The sequence below is a fragment of the Parasteatoda tepidariorum genome, chromosome 10 (assembly GCF_043381705.1).
Source record: "Parasteatoda tepidariorum isolate YZ-2023 chromosome 10, CAS_Ptep_4.0, whole genome shotgun sequence".
Lineage (NCBI taxonomy): Eukaryota > Metazoa > Arthropoda > Arachnida > Araneae > Theridiidae > Parasteatoda > Parasteatoda tepidariorum.
In genome coordinates, this window is record NC_092213.1 from 10,926,190 (window position 1) to 10,945,835 (window position 19,646).

General features: G+C 31.4%; 1 protein-coding gene across 1 annotated transcript in view; it reads left to right on the forward strand.

Annotated features, from left to right (window-relative positions):
* LOC107451555 (uncharacterized) overlaps positions 1-19,646 on the forward strand; it is a gene marked incomplete in the record, with an annotated part of 51,563 nt that extends 31,917 nt beyond the window's left edge. Inside the window, 10 exon segments of the mRNA XM_071186153.1 lie at positions 2,169-2,231; positions 4,971-5,094; positions 6,281-6,390; positions 7,959-8,083; positions 10,072-10,120; positions 11,351-11,620; positions 12,932-13,180; positions 14,206-14,457; positions 18,070-18,138; positions 19,328-19,646. Of these exon segments, the coding sequence (XP_071042254.1) occupies positions 2,169-2,231; positions 4,971-5,094; positions 6,281-6,390; positions 7,959-8,083; positions 10,072-10,120; positions 11,351-11,620; positions 12,932-13,180; positions 14,206-14,457; positions 18,070-18,138; positions 19,328-19,470 (1,454 nt within the window).

Below are 19,646 nucleotides of genomic sequence, written 5' to 3' on the forward strand. Positions count from 1 at the left end.
TGTGATATTCGATAATATATTTAGCTAATTAACAAATAATATGAAAAGAATATTTTTTAAAAAAAATTATTATACTCTCTAATAAAACGAAGTGCTAAACGATTTAAAAAAATGAATAAAATACGCAAACCTTTCAAATTCAAGTTGATTGACTTATCTCCAAATCCAAATGACAAAAATAAATTTTGTTTTAACTTTATTTCTAAAAATAAAAACAACAAGATTTATAAAATTAAAATCAGTAATAAAAACTCATTAAATTATTAGAAGTTTCATGCGAAAAGTTCTTAATAAATTAAAAGAAAGTAAAAAAATAACCTAACAAATTCAATTCTTTATGGGCGCCTAAATTAGATTGTCGATAATTTTCACATTTAAAAATAAAAAGAAGTTTTTTAAAAAAAAAAACTTATCTAGTTAATGAAGAAACTCTTCTTTATATATTCTTTTCAATAATAGATTGCCTTCAGTACAAGGTAATATCGGCGATCACGAAGTTAGTTCCACTGAAAATAATCTACAAGAAAAGTCGCGACAAAGAAAAAAAAAGCTAAGAGGTGCGAAAAGGAATAACATGCGATATAACGATATGTGCTCTCAAAACTCTGATTCTACAGCTCACCAATCAAGGCCATTTCAACACAACGAAACGAACATCGTCTTCCACAGCGCGAGTCGACATCGGAACGTAAGAGAAGAGTCTTATATCGCTATATCGTTATCTTATAACCTTGCGTGTCTTGTATCGCTATATCGTTTTGCGCTCGTTGTGTTTACTCGACGGCTTAAATCAGATTTCTGATGCATCGCCTTGAATGAAAGTCGCTGTATCGTCTTGCCGATATATGCGTTAAATCGATATGTCTCGATACATCGATTTATAGCCCAGTCCTAAGCGTAAGTAAACGAAGATTGAACAAAACAACAATGTCGCCAAAACTTTGCCGTCTACATTTTATTACAAGAATATATTAATAATGAATAATTGTATATAATCATTACTTTATGGTTAAGTTGCATTCTTATTAGTTTATATTTGCTTGAAGATGGAATAAAATTATAAATTTGAATATTAGAATGAATAAAATGAATTAATCGGAAATAATATAATGTTTTAAGGGAAAGAACATTCTAAATGTTTATTTATATAAGAAATAAAGCAATTTTAATTTCAAAAAATGAAAAAGTAACTTTTATGCGAAAAGTAGGTCTTCTTTTAACAAACTTGTCTGTGCAAACTAATAAGCCGCAATATTTTAAGATTTTTATTGTAAAATTCAAGCATCAATTTTCTTCCATTGAAATAACAAGGAGAAACGAAAGGTTAAGAAAATATTATCTTTCAATTTGCCCTGTAGTAACGTGGCTTTCTTATGAGGACGAAAATAATCGTGATTTGCGCTCTCTATTACATTTCACCTCCATTTTTGGAAGGCGACTTGGAAATGAAGAACTAGTGCTTGTTTGTCCTTAGGCATCCCTGCCCTGATTTTTTTCCTAAATTTATTTAAGTGCTTACAGTGGCTAGATTTTATTGACTGAAATCCGATAAACAGAAATTCTTTTTCCTATGCAGTTTAAATCATTAATAATGAGCCGTAATTTAACCAGAACCCAGACGTAGCGAAGAAATCGGATATACTTGGTTGGTACAATGTCAAGTCACTTTTAATGAGCGAATCCTTGTTTTAACGAGCACTATTTCTGCGATTCATAAAATTTTTACCTGAATTCCACATCTCCAACTCAGTTAATCTATAACGACGTCGACGATGTCTTTTTGGACCATGACTAGTACACGAAGGACAGTTACACACTAAAGAAAAAATAAGACACTTCAAGGAAAATTAACGATTTTTGTACAATAAAAAAATAAATAAATAACAAAGTAAATACTGTATTTTCAATTTAGTTAGTTGATATGAACTTTTGTGATTTTTTATGATCCCGTTTTTTCTTACACCCGGTTGTAACGAGCAGATATTGTGTTCCCTTAGGAACACAATATCTTAGGAACACAATAGCTGCAATTAGACAGGAGTTCTACCTTATATTTCATTCGATAAAACTTTTAATTATGAGATTATTACTCGATATATTTAACAATATAAGATAATATTGCTCCTACTTTCTTGATTATTTACTAAATATCTATTTTTTTTCCTAGGCTGATTACACGACAACTGGCGTTTACGTGACTGGTTTGATGCTAGATAGACCACCTGCGCTAAGTAAGTCATATTTTTCTCAATTCTAAGTAGTCATAAGTCTGATCTCAGTCACCAGATTTTACCCTTTCAAATAAATATTTTCTCTAAACCAGTCACCACAGCAAAGGACCATACTTATCTTATATGATGTTGAAAAATATGGCTCACTGAAGTCTATAGTTTTTGAAAAGATATGCAATTAAAAAATCATATTTTATAAATTGTGCATAACTCTAAAACCATTTTTTTACCTTATTAAAATGAAAAAGTCATTTGAAATAAAATAAAAAGAACATAAATGCAGAACAGAATTTCATGAGTTAAGAGCCTGCATGCATTTATATGGAAGCTTTTCTGCGAATAACTGTAAATCCATTGTGGAAGAAGGTTCATTAAACTTATTTTTCTACTTTAATTCCGTTTCTATTTCTATTTTCTTAATTATTTTTCTATTTCTATTGTAAAATTTCGACTTTTTTTCTTAATTATATTTATATTTATTACTTCATTAACTCTAAAACCTTTTTTTTACCTTATTGGAATAGAAAAGTCAATTGAAAAAACATTAAAAGAACATGAATGCAGAACAGAAATTCATGAGTTGAGAGCTTGCATGCATTCATGTGGAAGCTTTTCTGCGAATAACTGTAAATCCATTGTAGAAGAATGTTCATTAAACATATTTTTCTATTTTAATTCCGTTTCTATTTCTATTTTTTAATTATTTTTCTATTTCTATTTTCTTAATTATTTTTCTATTTCTATTTTTTTTTTAATTCTATTTTTTTCTTAATTCTATTTATATTTATTACCTCATTAACTCTAAAACCTTTTTTTTACCTTATTGGAATAGAAAAGACAATTGAAAAAACATTAAAAGAACATGAATGCAGAACAGAAATTCATGAGTTGAGAGCCTGCATGCATTCATGTGGAAGCTTTTCTGCGAATAACTGTAAATCCATTGTAGAAGAATGTTCATTAAACATATTTTTCTATTTTAATCCCGTTTCTATTTCTATTTTTTAATTATTTTTCTATTTTCTTAATTATTTTTCCATTTCTATTTCTATTTTTTTTCTTAATTCTATTTTTTTCCTTAATTCTATTTATATTTATTACCTCATTAACTCTAAAACCTTTTTTTTTTACCTTATTGGAATAGAAAAGTCAATTGAAAAAAGAACATGAATGCAGAACAGGAATTCATGAGTTGAGAGCCTGCGTTCATTCATGTGGAAGCTTTTCTGTGAATAACTGTTTAACAATGTGGCGCAAAATGTTCATTAAACACATTTTTCATACTTTTTTTCTATTTTAATTCCATTTCCGTTTTCTTAATTTATTACATTTGAGTATTTTTGTGTCCATGTTTAACTGAATTAAGAAAGAATGCAGAAAATTATTGAAACTAATGAAGAATCGGCATCAATAAAAGAATTGTCAACACTTTGACGCAGAATTTTTCAAAAATATATTTTCATACTTTTTTTATTATTGTGTACTAATGTAGGTTCAACTAAGTAAAAAATATTATATTTAGCATTTTAATGATTTATGGTTATGACATACAGCATGAAACATCGGTGTCTTTTTCAGTGTTACTGTGGGGGTCGCCAGAAGTTTTTTGGGGGTCGCCAAATTTTTATGAAATGCATTGTCCCTGCATGCTGCATACTATACAGTGTACATATAAAGATAGAAGCCCCGTCACTCACTGTTTAATTGCTATTTCATGCTGTCCACTCTTTCTTTGACAGTAATGCGTAATGTATTCTCCATCTGGCTATTCGTGGAAAAGCAATATCCCGTTTTATGCAAGAATGCCATCAGAGTGTTAATACAATTTGCATCAACGTATTTATGTGAAACTGGATTTAGCAAACTAGTTTCAATAAAAACTAAATACCGCTCGCGTTTAAACCCTGAAGATGATATGCGAATTGCAATTAGCAACATACATCCAAACATCGATGAGATAATTAGAAACTTGCAGCCACATACATCTCATTAAAGGGCAATTACTGATTTTTGTGTTATACAAAAAGTATTTTCTTAACATTATAAATAAAATTAATATGAGTCAAATATGATGATGTTTTTATTCGATGAAACGAAAGAAATGCACGAAATATACATCGTATTTGTGAACATTTATCTCTAGGGGTCGCCAAAAATTTTCTCTCTGCAAAAGGGGTCGCAGTCGAAAAAAGTTTGCGCACCACTGAAATACAGCATGAAACATCGGTGTCTTTTTCAGTGTTAAAGGTCAAAATATTCAATTTGTCTCATTTATTATTGTTAGTCTCATTTAACGTTTTTTTTTAATTCTGTTTCACTGTTTTTTTTAATATTTTGTTTGCAGTGATATTTAAAACAAAGAATTTTTCTCTCGGTCAGCAAGAGGTACGTATATTTCCTCTGAGGGGGAATGAGTAAGAGGTATTTGATTTTCATCAAGGAAATATTGAAGCTTGATAGAAAGGGAATATTTTCATCAAGGAAATGTTGAAGCTTGATAGACATTTTATTTAGAATTCAGACACAATTTTTTTCTATTTTTTATTAATTGTAAATTCAATTACACAAATATTGAGCAACAAAAATCTGTATCCTTTCAATTATTAAATGTGAGGGGGCTAAAGCCCCCACTGACCCCCCTTTCTGTCGTCCCTGCCAGTCCTTGTATGTGTGTATTGTATTTTTAGTGTCATTACGAGTCAAAATTGTTTAGTGGATTTTCATAAATTTATTTTATAGAACAATTTTGGTTGGAACGTGAGGGAGATGTTACAACAACTGATCCGAAACTTAAGGTTGCACCTGCTGCTGACACCGCAGAAAAATGTGCATTTGCTTGCGTAGAAGAAGGAATGTTCTGCTAGTAAGTGCACAACTTTTCTACTTCTACTTTGAATATTTTGTTAATAAATAACCAAACATCAGTAAAACAAAAGATTTGGATCGTATTCTATAGATTACTGTGACTTTAAAGGAAAACACTACGATACATTTTTCGAAAAAATAAACATAGACAAAAATTGCAACTAATTAATATTTTACGAATTAATAGTTCAATTAATGCTAATAACTAATAAACAGTGAACTAATTAATATTGTAAGCAAACTAATTAATATTTTTATTAATTCGGCAATATTTAATTTAAAAAAAGAAAAGAAAAAAAGAGTGGAACGCAAATTACCCTGACCCTCCTTTATTGGACTGAATTCATTTTTATGAACAATATTATTATGAGAGCAACACACTTAATTCAATGTATGGCAGCAGTCTTGCATTGTAATCATTATACTTTATTCAATGTACATCAACTTCTATCATATGTACACATGATAGAAGTCTTTTACTGTTATGACAATATATTAATAGAATGCAATTATTTCTACATATAAGTGATTAGTCTTATTATCATTTTAATATTCATAAAAATGGAACAATTCTATGCATACAGGATAGAAGTCTTTTACTGTGATAATATTGTATATGAAATACAATATTTATTTCTATTCATACAGGATAGTAGTCTTCTACTGTCATGATAATATTGTTCATAAAAATACAAAAATATATTCTATGTATACATGATAACAGTCTTTTACTATCATAATAATATTGTTTATTAAAATGCACCGATTAGTTTTATGTCATAATAACTGTCTTTTACTGTCATGATAATTATTGTTCAGAAAAATTCAACAATTATATATGTCATGTATACAATAGGTATACACGACATACATACATAAAGTACGCTTTTACTGTCATGATAATATTCTTCATAAACTACAACAATTAATTTTATGTATACATGATAACAGTCATTTACTGTGATGATAATATTGTTCATAAAAATGCAACAATTAATTTATACATGATAGTAGTCTTTTTCTGTCATGATAATATTGTTTTTAAAAAATATTGCACTTAAGTCAATGCATAATAGCTGCTTGCCATGATAATGCTGTTCATAAAAATGTGCAACTTGCATTTATGTGCAGTGGTTATACAATTATGTCTGCCTATTTAAATAATGTTTCATATTTTCATATAGTGGTTTCTTTTGGTGCAACCAAGCATGTTTCTTGAAATTCAAAGATATCCTGGAACCCGATGACGGAGGCGACTCATTTGATTTTGGTGGAACCTGTCAGGAATGGCTGAGTATGAAAGCTATATTCATCACATTTTCTTGCCTAAAAAAATTTGAATTTATTTTTAAAGAAAGTAATATTTCATAAAGGGGAGTCAAATAAAAAACGAAACCTTTAAACACATTCCAGCAGAGGACTAAACTGAGTTGAAAATTAAATTCTCGGTAACAAAGGGATAGAGTGGAATGAAACAAACGGTATTTTTATTAAGAAAGCTGTAGAAGCTTTACGTTTTTGAATTTAGTTATTAAGCTTGCAGACAGACGGCGCTGCAAGCCATTGGTGAACTGATCGAATAGTTCGTAAAAGGAGGTTTACGTACACTAGTAGGAGGCTTAAACCAGGTATTCCTTTGAACAACGTGTGTTTGTATTGGAATATCTCTGTCCCATGGCATTTATATATTTTTTCAATTCATTATTTAACCATCTGTTGGCAACTTTCGTCACTAAACTTCAAAATTTCTTTAGGAAATTTTTACAGCTTTCACAATAGACATACAGTTTATTTCATTCCTCCATCCTACTTTGAGTGTGGGATTTTATAATCTAAAATCATTAAATCATCCGCTGCATGCTCTACATATTCTACATACTTACCCTTAAGAGGAAAGAAATCTGGTACCACAAGGCATGTAGGGCCGAGAGACCAATTGACAACCCAGTCGTGCTATCTTTTAAAACTTCAAAATTCAACTTACAATTAAATTGCAACGTTGACAAAAAAAATCAACAAAATTTGATGAAGAATAGCACAAATCAAAAATGCAGTCAGTTTACAAGAATCTTCAAAGTATAACAATATCCTGACGACAAAACATGTTCGATATGATATTGTGGCCACCATTGTCCGTTACCGTATGGAAACGTGAACTGGCATGTTTAAAGCAATATTACGTCCATGGCATGACATGCTACCTTTAAGTTGGGAGGCAGATAGTACGGTGAACTGAGCTTATTAATGTATCCCTACAGTCAAGTCTGGGGATCAACGAGGCCAAACTAAAAGGAAAAGCGCCGTTTAGCGGTAGTTATTGGAGCTCCTTTACCCAATTTCCATAAAATTTTTCTGCATAGGTAGCTTTTAATAATGATACAACTATTGATATCACTTTAGTATGTATCAGGTTAATTTGAGTTAAAAATCTAATACACATATTAACGTTAAATTAAGAATTTAATGATTTAAAATATTCTTGATTACATATTGATACCATAACATTAAGTAATCCAAAAGGGGGAAAGAAGCTAGGATTACTCACCAGGGCGTCATATCTAAATCTAGTCACCTTCCAACAGCTAGGCAAAACTTCTACTGCCTCCTAAATGGGTGCAACCCCTACAACAAGAGGGAACTTCGCCAAACTCACCCTTTGGCTCACTTTATCGATGTTTTTGGCGCACTTACTATTTTGGGGCAATAGATACTGCTTGAATCTTGATATTTTTATAAGCGTATATTTTTAAAAATTCTATCCCTGAATTATCTTTACGACTTTTTTAGTGAGTAAGCTAGGTAAAAAAATAACGAATCATAATATTAGATTATGTAATTCCTTTCATTTCTTTATACTTTTAGGAGCTGAGCGGGACTCGAACAATAAGGAAGCATACCTAAAAGATGCTCTCCAATCTTTAGAGAAGACTGTCCTGGATAATCTTGTGAATGTTAGTGTGCCATTAGACGACAATATGCGATCCTTCGTAAGTATTCATTACTAATAATTATTATTGAGTAAGTATCACTAATGGGACGTAATGGCTCAGAGATGGAGAGTCCGTCTTACAATGAAGAGACCCGGATTCGAATTCCAGCAATGGCTGATCGATACGAATTCCGCACCTGGCTCGCACCGATCACAGTGCTGACGTGAAATATCTTCAGTGGTAGACGAAACATGGGTTAGAGTCCCCTTGCCGCCAAACTAACCGTGGGAGGTTTTTGTAATTTTCCTCACCATGTAGCATGAATGTGGATTAGTTCCATCAAAAAATCCTCCACTAAGACACATTTTTCAACACTTGATCTAGGAGTAAGCATGTCTTTTGGACTGGATTCAGTATTACAAGTCTACGGATTTGAACGTTGGTAAACCCAATAATTTGATCGGCTGATCAACGACGGCTATAAAATTAAATGATTTACCGTCGAGCCTTGGTGGCTTCAGAGATAGAATGTTCGCCTCTCAATGAGAGGACCCAGGTGCGAATCAAAGTGGTGGCTAGTTAATACCAATTCTTCTCCCGTCTCGAACCGACCACAGTGCGATCGCACAGTAAATTATCGAAACTATCGTCAGTGGTGAGCAGATCATGGGTATGAATCCTCCTGCCATCGGGATAAAGGTTTTCGTGGTTTTCCTCTCCATTTAACACAAGTGCGGGTTGGTTCCATCAAAAAGTCTCCTATAAAGGCTAGTTAGTCCCACTTCTTGATCCAGGAGTTTTGTTTGTTTTCTAGGTTGTGTTCAAAATTACAAGGCTATGGAGGTGAGCATTGTAAGATTTCAATTCCGTAAGATTATTAACTCTTCATTTTAGTAAACAGAGACAGAAATAAATTATAACACTTATGGAATTAAGCGCGCCTATCTTGGCGAGTGGGGGCCATTTTTGGGAGAGGAGATGTGGAGTTGGTTCGAAGAAGTTGAAATGAGAACACGGACTTTTGAACGTTCTCTCGCTCGAGATTTTTATATATTATTTCATGTGTTGAATATGTGTGTGTGTATTTGTTTGTGTTGTGGAAACGAAGAGTTTGAATAAATAATAGTTTCCAACCTGGACTATTTATTTGTGCCACACATTACAGCATTCATAGTCGTTAATTCAGAATTGTGTCAACTGTTCAAAGTTGGTTATAAAGTAAAATAAAATGACTAACCATTGGTCTAGCCGTGGAAGTTTTTCGCGTATTTCCCTTTCATGGGAGGCGAATGAGGATTAGTTACAAAAAAAAGCTCTTCTCGAAGGCTATTTTCGTTCCGTCACTTTTTTTCAAGTAGATTCAAAATAATTTTTCAATCAGGTTCAAAATAATTTTTTTTAATTGGAATTATTTTCAAGTAAGCAAGTTTTAAAACTGATTTTAAGAAAAAACATTTTTGATTCATAGTTCCAGAGTTGTGGCTTATTAATACGCAAAAAGTGAAATTTACATACAATGAAATCGCAAACTTTCATCAGCTCTTCATGCCTAAAACATAAGAACCCTATTTTCTAGATTGCGGTTACGCCGACATTTTAAGGGTCTGAAATCCAAATCCACCGAAATATCATCCTCACCAAATAATTCGAATTTTTAGGTAAGGTCCTTCTAGCATTAATATCGAGTCCTAGTATGTAAAAATCCAATCATTAAATCAAAAGATCAGAAATATTTTTTTCATCACACTGAATATATTATAACGTGAATTTAAAATAAACGAATAAGGATTTATTATTTTACATATTTTAAAGCTTGCTTACATTGCTTGTATATATAAAAAACGAAAGTCGAAATGGAACATCAGATTCTTGTTGGAACATTAAAGTAGGTTTAATTTTTTTAAACTTTTAAATGATTTTAAAATTGTTTGAAAGTTAAACAAAGTAATAAATAATTTTAGAATGTTGATGTCGCTTTTTGTTTTTAGCGTTAATTCTTTTCCTAACTTACGGAGAAATATATTAAGTTGGTCTTTTAATTTCAGATAACTGTTCCAGTATCTGATATTGTAATTGGAGATGGTCCTTACACAGGTAAGCTTATTAAACTAAAGCTATTCATGACATATTGTGCAACATGAAGTGGAAAATGCAGAAAGCTGTACAATTTAAGATTGTCCGCATAATCACCGGTAGTCCGCATAGTTTTTATCTGTCAGTTCCTGTCTTCATTTACCTATAATTTTTTTTTAATAACCACACTCCGATTATTTCTAATAATAATTATAATAATACTTATAATATTAATTATAATATTAATTATTATAATAATAATTATAATAATTATAATATTAATTATAATAATTATTATTATATTAATTATAATAGTAATAATTATAATAATTATAACGATAATTATAATAATTATGATAATAATTGCAATAATAATAATAGTTTAAGTTAAATACTTATATCAATATGTATAAATCTAATTACATTTTAACATATAGACAATTAATTTCTAAAGGCATACAATCAGAAAAAATATATTAATCTAATGTTTTATTTAATGATAAAATTGTTTCCAAAATCATTAATCCATTAAAATATTTTTTCAAAAACTAAGTTAGTTAAACTTAATAAACTTTTTTGTTATTTTTAATTAATAAATAAGAAATTATAAGTTTTTATAGTTTTTTAACGTATTGTAGGATAATTTTTATGGTTTATTTCTTCATATTGTGCTCATGAAATAAAATTCGTTGGACTCAAATAATAAAATACTTATCTAACATAAATCAGCAAAAGAGGTTAGTAGCATTCAATTTCATTTAATTTCGGGTAATTCCTCATTTAAATTAAATATTCATACCAACATGGATAAATCCAATTTGAAATAAACAATTGATTTGTAAACATATACAAGCAGAAAAAATGATCTTAAACTATCTTTTTATTTAATGATAAAATTATTTCAATAAATAAAACATTTTAAATTTAATTATTTTTTTGCATTGTTTATGCATTATTCGAATCTAGCTGGTTGAAGACTACCCTTGTAGTAAATGGTGACTGGTGCACGTTAAATTTGTCGAGTCACAAAGTTCTCCATGTTCTCATAACAAATTATACCTCTGGGGGTATTGAATTGAAGATTGATCGCTCTCTGGTTCAGGTCAAAATTATGATCTGTAGACGAATGAATGGATGTGTAAATGGGTCGACCCATAGATGGCTCCACTAGAAAAAAAAGAACAATCGCACCCCTTTTGCCTCAATGGCGGACGACAACAACAACAATAAACATCAATTCAATTTTTTCAGGTATTTCTGGCCAAGATAAACCATACAATCTTGCCATAAGCTTTGCAAAGATGGATCCAGGTGATGAAAGCACAGAAGTCTTATCCTACATTGACAATTTGAACGACTGTTACCTAGCCTGTAAAAACACTGAAGACGTCGCTTGCTCCAGTTTCTCCTACTGTCCCGATTCGGACAACAAACAGTGTTCACTCAGTTCAGTTCTGGTAGTGGACAGGAAAAATAACCCAGATGACACGGTGGATGACAAAAACTGCTATGTTTACTCAAGTAAGTGCATTTATATTAAAAAAACATTTAGAGAGTTAGACTTAAACACATAGAATAAAATAGAGATTTTATACCCATACGAATAAGATCTTATATACATATAGTAAAATAAAATAAAGATTTTGTGTGTGCATATCGGATTGCATAAGAACCGTATAGGCTCTAAAAATAAACGTTCTAAATGAAGCTAAATGAGTACAACTGTAAACAAATTACGAAGCCTAATTTTAGATCTTTTCATTAGGGACATTAAAGAGATAAATTCATTGGGGGCATTAAAGAAATAAAATTTTCTCATTGGTTTAGTGGAAGTCATTGTTTTAAAGTAAAGCTATAAATGATTCAGTTTTGTCAAATGATTCAAGGATAATATCAATGATGTTTGCTAGCTTATAGATCCAATTAAAAAGTTTTTTAGTGGAAATACTTAAATATTTTTATATCCGTTATGCCAGGTTATCTGAATGATTACCGTGATCTTTGTAGCATAGGCGGACTACACGACCAAATTAGTATTCCTAAGATTACCTGAAATTAAGTGTTTGTGTTGTTTATAGTTACGTTTTGAAAACTTGTTGCTATAAAGCTAAATAATTTAAAATCAACGGTAATTGAAATAAAAAAATAAGTTTTGTACTGAAAACCAAAATTAATGGAGGAATGGTGCAAATCCGTTAAAGACAGACGTAAAAAAAATTGCAAATTTATTATTTATGCCAGTGTTAATTAATTTTGGTAAAAGTTTCTATTTGTAATAAAATAAGAAGCCAAATAAGTGCTGTAACATACTGAAATGAAAAATTAATGCAAAAAAAGATACTAATTAGTTTCAGAGCGCGTAAAAATTTGTCAAAAATAACTATTATTGAAGTCAATGATGCTCAATTACTTTTAGTAATAGGTTTGAATTCAAATTTAAAAAAATTAGTTGTGTGCTAAAAAGCAAAATTAATGGAGAAAATGTACTTATTTTTCACGGAGAACTGTGTCTAATCAAGCTGATCTCCAAAAGTGAACCTAGTTTAACTTATCACTTACCACAAACTTAATTAATTACATTCGAATATTTTTGTGTCCATGTTTAACAGAATTATTAAAAAATAACTCAGAAAATTAAAAAAAAAACTAATAAAAAATCGACAAAAATAAAAGAATAATCAAGAAGTTATCTTTTAATTTGACCAAGTTTATTTAGCCAAGTTACTGAGTAGCAAAAGCATGTTTTTTTTTGGCAATTTTTTGTACCTCTTCGCTAAATGTCAAAAATTTAGATGAAATTAAATTAATACTTCATCCTCTTCCCATTTTTAGTGAAATATTTAGACTACTACACCGCTTATCCCGGAAGGTTGTCTCTAATTCCTGGAGCAGATGTCTTCGAAAAAGTGAAAACTGTAGAGGAATGCGCCAAGAAGTGTCGCACAGCCAAAGATATAACATGCAGAGGATTCGAGTACTGCCAAAGCATGAAGACATGTGTCTTACATTCCAAACACGTTTTAGACCTTAACCCGGGAGAAGTAATTACCAACAAGAAATCAACATGTATCCATTACGCCGGTGAGTATACACTTTCTCTGATGCGTCACACAAAATTGACTACTTGGCCTTCAATCTTAACTGATTAAAGGTTATGAAGTACACGCCAAGGAGAAATGATTAAATGAATTGGAGAGATTACATAATGTGTCTTCGTAGTAAAATGGAACTATTCATAAAAACTAAACTTTACGGGAAATTCCATGACATTAATCATAAATTTACAATGTTTAATGCCGAATATTTCTGATTTATTAATTCAAGTAAAAATTAAAATTTCAGTTATTGTAGTCCAAGTAAAATTGAAATTACAGTTATAATATTGCAAGTAAAATATAAATATCATTTATATTAGTCCTAATAAAATTGGAATTTCAATTATTAGTTTAAATAAAATCGGAATTTAGTTATCATAGTCCAAGTGAACATTCATATGACTCATTCATTATTTACATGATAAATTAAAATTTAACTTTATGGGAAATTCTATGACATTAATCTTAAATGTGTAATGTTTAATGTCAAATATTTCCGTTTCATTAATTCAAGAAAAATTGGAATTTCAGTTATATTAGTCCAAGTAAAGTTGAAATTACAGTTAGAATATTGCAAGTACTACTATAATACAGCTTAATTTTTCTCACAAAAATAGCACCTTCTTTAAACGAAACGTATATTTACGAAAAACCATATTTCACTACTTTTCCGCATGTGATAAAAAAAAATTTCTGTCCCCAATTGTATATATTAACCCTTTCGGCTAAACCGGGACATAAGTACCCCGATTTCAAAAACCAGGTGTGGCACATGTGTCCGATATTTATTCCCTGATTACCCAAATGTTTAATTTTTTTAGTTTATTTTGTTAAAGTATCATACCTTATTTGATCTATTAATATCGTAATTTGTCTTTTTTATCAAAAAAAGAAAAAAAACTGGGCTTGAAAGGGTTTGAAGGGCAGTGAGAATACTTTTTACACTATTACAGCTACATTTCTTAATTTAACCTTTCATTAAAAACTTTATTCTTTTTTTTTCCATCGTAGCCAAGTATTCGGCTGATTATTTTGATTTGGGTCTTGTGTTGGTGGATGATATCTTGGATGAAAGGTCAGAAATCTCTTTGGAAGATTGTGCCAAAGCATGTTCCGAAGAATTCAAAGACAAATGTAAGTCTTTCAATTACTGTCCAGCATCGGGTCCTTACATGACAGACAGCGCATGTTCTCTCAGCGCCATGACACTTAAAACTCCACGCGTCCCAACCACCAAGAATGCACCCTGCCACCACTTTGAAAGTAAGTAGAAGCTTTTTAAATAACCTCTCTAACTTGATTTAAAATTTCATGTACTTCCCAAAATATGACGACTGTAATAAAGGTCGATAATTTACGAGCGCTTAAAAATAGGCCATCATTATCAAGACATGTCAGACGTGAATGAGGAAAACAAAGGTGATTTGAACCAAAAAACGTAAAGCTGCTAAAGGGGAAATAATTTAAAATATGGATGAAGAACAAAGCTAGAAAAACCTCGGTATCCAAGAATGAGAAATTTATGAATAAATAAAAGTGGGAAACAGAACTCGACGAACTGAAGTGACCGAGAAAGGCAAATCAGGGCAAAATGCATTTCCATGCTCTAAGGAGAGAGGGCAAGGCACTCATGTCGTTAACAAGGGATTTATAACTCGTGATGATTTTCATTACCATCTTCATATTTTTCTAAACAATTGGTTTTTCCCCGGTAGGTATATAAAATCGCAATTGTGGAGAGAAAAAAACGAAAACAGCTTTCTACAGAATTTAAATTTTCTAACAGTGGTTAAAAGGGTGAACTTAAAGACGCTCACATCACCAAATATTCAGCGAGGATGCATTGAATTTTTATTTCTTCCCCAGTAGATTGTAGTTCAGATTGATTTGATTGCTTTCAATAAACCGGAACGTCAAAATAAAAGGTCACAGGAGGTCTCTCCGACCTACAAAAATTTCTATCGTTCAAGAATTAAAAAAAGTTCTGGCAGACATTCAAATTTAAACGATTACTTAAGCAAATGACCTGCCATTTAACGAAATTTGTTCCATTCAGTCTTGTTGTAGGTGAGCATTCTTTTAGAAAGATTAAAATTGTAAAATATGCCATTCGTTTAGGACATGCACTCTCAAAGATAAATTTCTCGCTCTAGACGATTCAAAAATCCTTGAGCAGTATTTCGTTAATTTTGAGAATCATTTCGTCACGAAATTACGTGATTTATGGGAGCTCTCAAATATATGACGAAAATGTTTCCTCAACTCGAAACCTCGTCGTAGTGCATTGTGGGGGATTGTTAACAAGAATGATAAACCAGAACAAGAACTATACAATCGAAAATGAAGTGACGATTTAAGCTAACCGGCTGTGTGGTGGTCAAGAGCATGACCTGACCTCGTACCAAGAGGATCCGTGGTTCAAATCTCGCTCCGGCCATGGGTGTAATTTATTTTCTGTTCTTATTATGTGCACCATCTATATAGTACTTACGATTGAAATATGAAAAATAGAATGACGAAATATTACTTCAATTTTGACGAAATTCGTTTGCTCGTAAGAGTGATGATAGTTATTTCGTCACCTTTTGCTCGGAGAAAAGTTTTTTTCGGAGCCTGTACCAGAAAACGATTTGTTCAAAAACGACGAAAGTTTGGAGATATTTAAGTATCTATTTTTTACAGTGTGGCAAACGGAATATTTTAATATTAATTTAATGCAACGACAATAATAATAATGACAAAATAGGAGTCGTTAGATTTGAAATTTAATCCCGCAAAATAAAAATTGGCCTTCTCGATTGTACAGGATCCGGCATTATTTGAAAATGCTGTTTCAAAAAGACGCAGAACGATGTTTTATTTCTGAACAAGAAATGGAAGTCAAAAGGAAGACAAACTGAAATAAAAACAGTCTGGAAAATTCCACATCAGAGATTTTAAAGATCCGAATTATTTTAAGACGGGCATTGCATCAAAATCTCAGTTGGAAAAGTGCATGGAAGAAAATGGAGCATATTTTAATAAAATAAACAGCTTTTGAAAAAAAGATCGGCAGTTTTATCTCTGCAGTTACCTATATATCTGGCATTTCACGAGAACCAACCTAATATGACCACTTGGAAAAATAATTTCGCAAGAAGTATAAAAAATTGGCAGATATATGATTACTTGCATCCAAAGACATATCACAAGGAGACTTGAATCCAATTAATTCGTCTCCGTGATTCAAATTTCAGCTCGCGAAACGTCAGGCTCATTAAAAACTAGTAGATTAATAGTCCACAGATGCTTAAATCCCTGAACAAAATTTTCAATTGCTGCTGACTTATTGTAAATCTCGGTCCCTAGATTCGAATCATAGTATTGAGTGATAATCAGGCCAACATTTGCAAGTTTCCAAATTTTAACAAGCAGTCGGTGGGGGGGGGGGATGATATGTTTTGGCAGTCACAAACGTACAAACCATCATTCTAGTTGCTCGTGGGAAGTCTGATTTAGTTAAAAAGTAAATTCGCTACCATTTTTCTCATTAACGTTAAGCAGGAAAATTAATTGATCGGTAGGGCGCTGGGCCCATGTCCGAAAGTTCGTGGGTTCGAACCCCTCCGACCGATCCGTGTTGTAAAGTGATTGATGCACGTTAAATCTGTCGAGTCGCAAAAGTCCTCCATGTTCCCATAACAAATCAATACCTCTGGATTGGAGATCGATCGTTCTCTGATTCAGGTCAAAATTACAATCGATGGATGAATGAATGGGTCCGCCCTATAAACGGGTATGACGTATGATGCGGCAGAAGTCGAATTCTTGGTCATAGATGGCGCCACTTCAAAACAAGAACAATCACAACCTCCCTCTGCCTAAACAGGCATACGTCAACAACAACAAATTGATTCTGTAAATAAAGGATTAAAATCTCTTCTTGGATTTAAGTTTGAAAAATATTTAAAACTTCATAAAAATTATTGCTTTAATTTTTAAGTTAATCTATGTAACTTGAAATTAATTTAAACATATTAATGAAGTCCTCATTGGGTACTAATGATAAATTGTAAAAAAAAAAAATGCAAGAATTAAAAAGTGATAGCAAAGGTCTATTTAAAGCAAAAAATTGCATTCAATAATTTTTCTGTTTTAGCTATCACTTCAATTTCCGAAAGTAATTAGAGAAGAACAACTAACCTAAATTATGGTTGGTGGTTGGTTGGTTGGTAACCTAAATTATACTCTGTGTAAATGTGTAAATAGAATAAGCGCTTCAAGGTTACGCGATTCCAACTCTCCGTTACCATGGTTTTGGCCAATCTTGCTTTTCCCCACACGGCAATATACATTTCAATAAAAATTTGACATAGGAGAAAACAAGATATGTCAAGACCCTGGTAACGGAGACGGGAAAGTGCGTAGAGAGTTGGAATATCGCATAATCTTAAGACGTCTACTCTACTTACAAAGTTTGTCTAAAGAATACTGTATAGTTTATCTATGGGGAGACAAACTCCAAGACCGTCTGCTTCTATGGAAACGAGGAACAGCGTATTTCAAAAAGGGGAGCTTCTCTTTCCTCTGATTCGAGCCAAAATTTGTCTTAAATATTGATCCAATACCCCTATATAAATAGTTAAGCCTCGTAACCATAGTCACCGCAACTGCTTCAGACAAATTTGAGAGAGGAGTTCTTTCCATAGACAGACTAAAAATATTTGGTGTATTTTGGTACTTTAACTTGCCAGGTACTAATTAAAAACTAGCATAAGGTTTTCATCATTTTTTTTTCTAAGCAGATATCAAAAATGTGATTGTTTCATAAAACTTTTGTATTCATATGTTTTTTTAAAGAATATTTTTAAATAAATTTAAAAAAATTTTCTTCAGAGAGGAATCAAGTCGATGATTGGGCAAAAGCAGGCAAGAAGTCATTAGTCACAGCCGGATACACATCAAGTGAGTTTTTTTTTAATTATGTTCCATCAATGTTTAACTTAACTGTAACCGTCTGTATATAATCTTACTTATTACCCAAATTCAATTTGTTGTTACAGCTTAACTCTAATAACCAGGGAGATTATTAAAAAAATATGCCGTCACAATTTCGATCCTCTGAAGAGGGGATGGCTCACCCCACTTTGGTAGAGCACTTCACGGCAGAACAGTTTAACGAGGATTGATACCGCACACCTTCGGTCCTTTCACTGTCTGATCAAAGTGATCACCCACCCGCTCAGTGACTTTACTTAACTTCGGTGATCTACTGGAAATATAATAAGACAGACTTATACTTAACCGTTAAGTTACTGACTTAATCTAGCCTTAATAATAAGTTACTGACTTAGTTTGTTAGTTATTCTGGTGAGTTTCTGACTCAAATATTCCAAGTATATAGTTCTCCACGAAACCAATATATATATCTATTTTTAATGAAGATGACTAGTCTAAAAATTCTAAAATCTGCTTGCTTACCAAAGGAAATGAAGGGAACTTAAGAGCTATTTTTTTAAACACCTCCAAGTTTCCTCAATTAACCAAACTGGTTTTGGTGCATTTCTTCTCGCGTTCCTCACTAGTGCTTCGGCAGATTTCAATAGTGTTTTTTGCCTGCTCTTTACTCTGATGTTTGAGATCTCCTTGATTGTGAAATTTTAAAAACGGTACTTTTATTAGTGGAGGTTTATACTAAAAATCTTGAATATTTTTTAAAAAAATTCTGCAATTTCGTTTAAAGAAATTTGGTTTCAAAAAACAAGAACTATTTTTTTTAAGGAATTTTAACTGGGCCCTCGAAACTCTTTGCGCAGTTACCCTACCTCCCAAACGCCTGGAAACGATCAAGCTTTCAATTTTAAACTTTCAAAGTTTATCTTTAATTCTTTAAATTATTAAGTCAATTTTTTTCAATTACTTGAGAGTTTTAATGAATTTTAAAAATTATGAAGCTAACATACATAAGAAATTCATCACTCAATTAGAAAATTCAAACAAAGATTATGTAAAAGAAGGAAAAAAAGAAAGATATTACACTCATATGTTACAATTTTTCCTGTGACTAATTCGATTTGAATGGGGGGAAAAAATTATAATAAGATTTCAACATACTAGTTCACTAATTTTAATTTTGAAATTTGTTTTATTACAGGTCAATTTACTTGGCTTGTTGTTGGGATGTTAGCACTTGGATTCGCATTAGGGGCTATAGGATTTGTAGTCTATTCCTACTTCCGGTCAAAAGGGTCAGAGTCAGGAATGACCGTTAGATTTATGAAGCAAGGTAATTTATAAAATGAACTGATAAATTAAGCATCTGTAATATAATAGTCCTTACCCGAGGACAGAACACCGAGGTTTGTAACACAACAGACTTCCGTATTCGTAATGTACATTTTTCTTTATTTTTGTACTATGTGTGTATGTGCTATGTTAAAATAAACATGTAATAAAAAATGTTGAATTTCAAA